This window comes from Zingiber officinale, chromosome 4B (assembly GCF_018446385.1).
Source record: "Zingiber officinale cultivar Zhangliang chromosome 4B, Zo_v1.1, whole genome shotgun sequence".
Classification (NCBI taxonomy): domain Eukaryota; kingdom Viridiplantae; phylum Streptophyta; class Magnoliopsida; order Zingiberales; family Zingiberaceae; genus Zingiber; species Zingiber officinale.
In genome coordinates this window covers 84,201,495-84,208,720 of record NC_055993.1, presented here as the reverse complement: position 1 = coordinate 84,208,720, position 7,226 = coordinate 84,201,495, and the positions used below count along the sequence as shown (strand labels likewise).

Genomic DNA, 7,226 nt, shown 5'->3' with positions numbered 1-7,226 from the left:
TTCATTTATCTCATGAAAAAAAAACTAATGATAAAAAGGAGTAAATTACATAAATTATGTAACATTATACTAAAATTTATAAATTTGATTCTATGCATTTCTGTCTAATGATAAATTTTACTCCTTAATTATTGAAAGCATTCCAATAAAATTTATTCTTCAATTAAGTTTATTGTATTGTCCTTGAGTTTACTAATTTTTTTTTGAAAATTTAGGTATTCTATTTTAATCTTAGAGGTGATCGATCCCACCCTATAAAAATTTTTATTGACCATCAAAGTTAATCGGGAAACGCATTTGAAGATCCATCTAAATAGCTAACATTCTTATATTTATCGTCCCATTGGAAGAAAATCTTTATAGTATGTAACAGATTCGAACTTAAATGTATAGTTAATCATTTAGAGAGGGTCTAACTACCCCATCATAATTAGGGCGTCGTTAAATTTACTATTAAATGTTATACTGACGTAATGTTAAGTTGATGGATATCATTTTAGTAAATATACTTTAGTCCAAAAAATTACAGGATCCAAAAGGATCCAGAACTAAAAATATTAAAAAATATATATGAGGAGCTAAAAATAGTTGATATTATTTATTCAAAAAATTTAATAATATTAAATATATAAAAATAAATGTAAAAATAAAAAATTATTTTATTCCACATTTAACATGCAATACGATCAAGATGAGTAAATGCAACGAAAAATGAAAATTTTTTAGAAAAAATACAATAAAAATAAAAATAAATTAACACAGTAGATTTAATATGGTTCGGCCTAGGACGGTAGATGAATCAATAGAAAACTTAATATTTAATTTGGTAACATCTTATTTATATTCGTTTAATACACATGTTTATTAAATGAATAAATTTACATAACTCATTAAATAAAAAAACAAGTTTGAATATATATCAATTGACCTTGTTAACCTTTATGAATAAAAATTATGAACTTTTCTTGAATAATGTTCCCTAATAAAATTTGTGAATAATGTTCATTAACAAAACTCTTATCAAACTTATAAATAGATAAAGAAACTCTCAAAATAAATAAACAAGTTTATAATATCAAGTTGCCAAATAAGTTTTAAAAGGCAATAGTTTTAAATAGTTAAACAAGCTCGAATTGAGAGCCAGATAACATCTAAACGATCAAACTCAAGCTCATAAAAAAGAAATTATACAATGATTGAACACACATTTCCAACTACTTAGTTCATTTTAGTTGGATTGACTTGACTTGGTTCCCTAATCAAACAAGATTGAACAATATAAAGTTTGGTTTGGTTCCTCTTAAGGATCCCAACTCCATGAATATGATCCTTTATAGATATATAGTCGATTGATGACCTAGATGTTGAGTTTGAAGGAGTCATTGATCTAGATGACCTGAAACCCGAGCAATAAGTGTAAGTGTAGGAAACTTGACAAGAAGAATTGTTAAGTCAAGTGATCAAGAACCAAGTAGAATGACAACCCTAGTGGGTCAGGTGATCAAGAACCAAGTAGAAGGACAACCTTAGTGGGTCAGGTGACAAGACACTAGGTAGCAAAAGCCTTGATGGGTTAGGTGATCGGACATTAATCAATCCTAGTGGGCTAGGTGACTAGATAGTAGGATGGAGAATTTTAGATGGGTCAGGGAGACTAAACGTCTAACAAGTAGGTAAGGTGACCAAACTTTGATGGGTCAAGTGACCAAACATCAAAAGTAATGCAAGTCTCGAGGTTCGTGCAATCAACCTCTAGTTAAGGTTGACTAAGATTAGTTGACCAAGCTAGAGTTAAGTTTTGATTTTTGATTAATATGTTGGTTGAGGGTAGAAGTCTAAATGAGTCATGATTGACCAGATACTTGGTGGTTGAAAGTCTAATAGAGAGTTGACATGAGGCAAGAAATCCAACTGGATCATGGTTGACAAGACACTGGTGGTCGGAAGTCCAACATAGAGTTGGCATGAGCCGAGAAGTCGAAGGGGGTTACAGTTGATCAGACACTTGGCGGTCAAAAATCAAATAGACAGTTGATATGAGGCGAGAAGTTCAAGTGAGTCATGGTTGACAAGATACTTGGTCAAAATTCCAACAGGGAGTTGACATAAGGTGAGAAGTCTAGTGGGTCACAGTTAGTCAGACACTTAGTGGTCAGAAGTCCAACAGAGAGTTGACATGAGGCGAGAAGTCCAAGTTGGTCACGGTTGATCGGACATTTGGTGATCGAAAGTCCAAATGAGAGTTGGTAAGGTGAGAAGTCCAAGTGGATCACAGTTGACCGAACACTTGGTAGTTGAAAGTCCAACAGGGAGTTAGCAAGAGTGAAATCCAAGTGGGTCATAGAGGACCAAACACTTGGCAATGAGGAAAGTCCTAAAATGTCATGATTGACCAGATGTTAAGCATGAAATGAGAAGTCCAAACATGCCTAATATTTGGCAATGGCGAAGTCCCGACATGTCAAGGTTGATCGGATATTGGACAATAGAATGTCTTAGTAGATTTCAGGTTGACGGAATGCTTAGGTAAGGAAGTCTTAGTAGGTTGAGGTTATTCAGATACTAGCACTACAAGAAAATCCTCATTCAACAACACTCAAATGATAACGATTTTATGTCAAATTGTTGTTTTTTTGCCTTTTAACAACGGTTTTAACAAAAATCGTTGTCTTTTAGCAATTTTTTTTTGGCTTACGACAACGATTTTTAAAAATCGTTGTCTATTTATGCTTTTTTGGGACTACGACAACAATTTTTAAAGGTTACGACAACAATTTTTGAAAACTATTGTCTATGTGCCTTTTTTTTGGGATTACGATAACGATTTTTGAAAATCGTTGTCTATTAAGTGTTGTTGAATACCGTTATTTTTTTCCCTTCGTCATTTTTTGCCGCCACATTCCCCTCTTTACCTTCTTGATCCCTAAGCATTTTCATCCAACCAATGATCTCTTCGCCTACTCCACGTTTTTCTTTCTCCTTTCCTCTCCAAGCCCTAAACCCGCCGCCCCTTCTCCTTTCCTCTCCAAGCCCTAAACCCATCGCCCCTTCTTCATTCCTTTCCAAGCCACGCCGCTGTCATCCTGGACCACCAAAAACAGGTTGAGAGGGTGAAACAAGTTCGCGAAGTTGGGTTAGCGCTCAGGGAGCAGCACAAGTAGCAGAGATGAACAACACTGACCCGTTGCCTGATCTCGAGACTTTTGTCCGCAGGTTCTCGTTTCTCCTTCCACCTACATCTTCCTTTGTTTTGTTGTGTCCCACGACATTCTCGTAGTGAACCAGTCGTGGGGAGGGAGAGAGATGGGCAACGGAGGCCACAAGTGCAAGAGCAACTAGGGGGATTAGCAACGAAGGCCGCATGATCCAGAGGATGACTCCGGGAACGAGCAGTGCAGCCAAGTAGCATGGTCATGGAGGCGCGGTCACGGCAGCAGCGACGGTGGTCACGTGAGGTGGGAGGGCTGCGTGGAGTTCGAGGAAGGGTCAGATGGGGGATCTGATGGAGGAGAGAGCCTTGCGAGGACAAGAAGCCTCATGGACGGTGACCTGAAGGAGCTCAAAGGGTGCTTGGACTTAGGGTTCGGCTTCAGCTACGACGAGATCCCGGGGCTCTGCGCCATGTTGCCTGCTCTTGAGCTTTGCTACTCCATGAGTCGATTGCTGGGTGGTGGCGCAGGCAATGCCGGCGAGGACGCGGACGAATCTTATGAGGCGATCACTGCCCTTCCCGTTGCGAACTAGAAGATCTCTAGCCCTGGTAAGAGGGGATTTTATAATCTAATAAAAATAAAATAAAATTCACTTATGCTGGAGCTTGCTTGTTGTTTTTGGTTGGGATCTTGCTCAAAGTGCTGAGTTTGATTGTATGATTGGGGTTTACAATTTGGAAGATCCTTCTAAAGGTGACCAATGAGATTTAGTTGCTGATGAAAAATTGGTTAATTGTGTTACAGATCCTCGTGGTGGTGATTTACAAATTTGAAACTTCCCCCTAACAAGACGAACTATAGGGATTAACTTTTCATCTCTCTTTTCAATATTCCTGTTTAAATCTTTGGTCTAAGTGCTTTCTATCCTTGTATCCTGGTAATTGTCGCTCAATATTATTATTATATCTGATCAAGTTACTCTAAATGTTTCCTGCCAGACTTTTAATTTTTTTCAGGGTTTACTTGATACTTTACCCCTTGTTTCTAATGATTCTACCGCTCGAAGTACATTATGGTCTATCCTGCAAAGGGTGTTTTGCCTAGCTGACGAAAATGACGATGGTTCACTGGACTCATCGATGCAATGATTATAGAAAATAAGGATCTTCCTATAGTAAGATTTTTTATTGATATATGTTTCTAATTTGTAAATACAAGAAGACATCTTATCAAGTGCCAATTACAGTGATGGTTAGTGAATTTCCCCGTGTTTGAACATGTTATGTTTTGATAAATATCGAGCAAAGTTCTATACATCAATTATCACCTCTGGGATTTAATCTATGATTTCTATGTTTTAATTTCTCTATATCTAATATTTTATCTTTTAGAAACTTATTGTTTATGGTAAATTTAGTGAATTAATGGATGCTAGTTTAATTGCCGCAGACATTTGAAATATTATATTATGAGATATTGGATATTTCCTCTTCCTGAATTGCAAGGTTTGAAAACTCTAAAAGTAGCATTCCACCATGCCACAAAAGAGGAGGTTGGGTTGATCCTTCTATTCTTTATATATTCTTATTTTGTGAAATTTTCTTATAACTTAGATGTTTTAGTTTTAGGTGGCAATTCACAGCATTCGACTTCCAAAAAATAGCACTATGGCATGAAGCCAATATTTTCTACATACACTTAGAATTCCTCTCTTGTTTAGTTGTTTGACATTTTAACCTTCATCTTACTTTTTATCCATGCAGATCTTTCTTCCTGGTGAGAAGATTGAGAACATTAATGATCAGTACTGCACGGTGAGTTTGTATTGGGGATATTTTTACATTTATCTAAAATTTATTGTTTACATGCTCTATTGTGTTGTTTCATCTATGTTAGGAGACCTATCATTTTCAAGGTAAACTTGTACGATTTTGTGTCAAATATTGTGATTTAATGATATCTTATGATTGATTGGATTTGATTATTCTCCTTGTAGATTCCAGAAGAAGTGAAAAACCTTGGGCCTCACGATCGTTTGATTCGTGTTTACCATTTTAATAGAGATCCTAATCAGAACCAAATGATAAGTATAATGTGTTTGACTTGTGCTATTTTTTGGAGCTTTGAATAAAATAGATGCATTTATCTTTTGGTAATAACTACCATATGATGTATTTTATATTCTCTGCCAACAAATTCTTGTGTGATTTCTTTTTTATCTGTACTGAAACTTTTTCCCATTCTTACTTAATTGCTTTGTATAGATATCCACATGCTTTACTCTCTATGCACTGACAGAGACATATTTCCAATTACTTTATTATATACGATAAAGGATTATCCCAAAAACTAGAGTAGTTAGATAATTGCATTATTATACATATCCATGATTACTTTTTACCTCTCTATATATCTTGTGAAGACAAACCTCCCAAAGAACTTCACGTTTTTTGTTTTTTTTGTAGCAAGTTTAGGATCATTAGTCATTAAGGAAGGTGAAACTTTAGCCAATGTCAAGATATGCATTCAGAAGAAACTGTAAGTTCCCGATGACGAATTTTCAAAGGTACTTTTCTTGTTACTTTAGTGATTCTTATTTATATTGCATCTTCCTTTATTATAAAGATCAAGATTTCGTACTTAGCTGTGTCCTTTATCATGTCTGGCATAAAATTGAATTAATGTCAAATATACTAGTTTACTTTGTTATTACTGTTTGTGTTGTATTCATTGAATCTTGAAAAAAAAAAATATCATTAGTGATGAATTTCTCCCATCGCTAACCCATATATGCATTGAATCTTGTCAGGGTTTTTTTTTTTTAAAAAAATAGTTAGCGATGAATTCTGATATATTCGTCTCTAACAACTGGTTTAGCAACGAATTATTATATATTCATCATTAAAATCAGTAAATTTTAGCGATGAATTACTCATACGTCGTTGCTAACATTTACTATTTAGTGACGAATCAAACTAAATATGTCGCTAACCATATGTAGTTTAGCGGCGATTATGCCAATCTTAGCGATGAAAATATGATTTGTGATAGGCTTATAACGACTATGTTAGCGACGAATATTTATCATCATGAATTGCTGTTAGCGATTAAAACACGTGTTAGTGACGAAATAATTCGTCGCTAAATATGTTTTTCCTGTAGTGGCTCCAATATGCTAGAATTACACAACAATGTTTCCCAATCTTGCAAGAATGTGCAACGAAGGTGCTTTTATGTTAACTAGTGTGCTCTATATCTTGGTTGTCATTCAAGCTTAGCAACACCTATTTATATGCTATCATTGTCCCCTTGGGCAATTAAAGCTGCCTCAAATGTAGAGTCTGTTGAAAGTCATTTACGTGGCATGCCAGCAATTACATTGGAGGGTAATGTATAGTGCATGTTTTATATAGACTTGCTCCAAATCAAAACATGTGGTATTTTGAATTTTCTCTATAACATGCATGCCTATTTTCCTTACTTATCTTTTCTCAGGAGATGGTACTAATGCAACTGATTATATATGTTACAATCTTGAAATTTGGCTCGATTAAACATCAATTACATTTCATTTCTTTTAAGTTCGAAGTTTTTTCTTCTCTTCAGTTTACATACACCAGGTCTGACATTTTGTTTTTATTTTCATCGAGTTTGTTAAGGATCTAAAAAAGGCTGGCATGAAAGAATCTCAGCAAGTGAGAAAGAGGAGTCTAATGAAATCCTACAAGTTGAAGATTGTGATGGGACAATAATTAAGTGCAATTCTACATGGCATGAACCATCATCACAAGTTTCTAGTCTTTTGGCTATTGTTCATTAGTTGTAAATGGAGTTTATTTGTTTATTTGTATTAGGATAAATTTTATTTGAACATGAGACATGCTTCTTCTTTTGTGATTGTAATTCTTGTACAAGTAACATTTTGAATGACATTGATATGGGGAATATTCTTTCTTTTGTGATTATGAGTCTTTATTATATATTTATATTGAAATCTGATATATTGGTAATAAAAGATAATAGTTTAAAATATAACGGTTTAAAATCATTGTTGTTGTCTATTGCCCACAAAGA

The 7,226-nt window shown here is 34.7% G+C and overlaps 1 protein-coding gene across 6 annotated transcripts; it reads left to right on the top strand.

Annotated features, from left to right (window-relative positions):
• Nucleotides 1-3,496: 3,496 nt before the first annotated feature.
• LOC121975349 (ubiquitin C-terminal hydrolase 13-like) lies at nt 3,497-6,969 on the top strand. 6 transcript variants are annotated; one of them, XM_042526948.1, is made up of 7 exons: nt 3,497-3,760; nt 4,602-4,704; nt 4,916-4,966; nt 5,049-5,067; nt 5,149-5,239; nt 5,618-5,718; nt 6,812-6,969. In XM_042526948.1, the coding sequence occupies exons 2-6, from the start codon at nt 4,688-4,690 to the stop codon at nt 5,692-5,694; spliced, it is 255 nt and encodes an 84-aa protein (XP_042382882.1). In that variant the 5' UTR covers nt 3,497-3,760; nt 4,602-4,687; the 3' UTR covers nt 5,695-5,718; nt 6,812-6,969. The 6 variants fall into 6 exon arrangements, 3 of the variants coding, with proteins under 3 accessions (XP_042382882.1, XP_042382883.1, XP_042382881.1); XM_042526947.1 differs by lacking the exons at nt 4,602-4,704; nt 5,049-5,067 and having other exon boundaries at nt 3,675-3,760; XR_006110307.1 differs by lacking the exon at nt 5,049-5,067 and having other exon boundaries at nt 3,497-4,704; nt 5,149-5,718.
• The last annotated feature ends 257 nt before the right edge of the window (nt 6,970-7,226 follow it).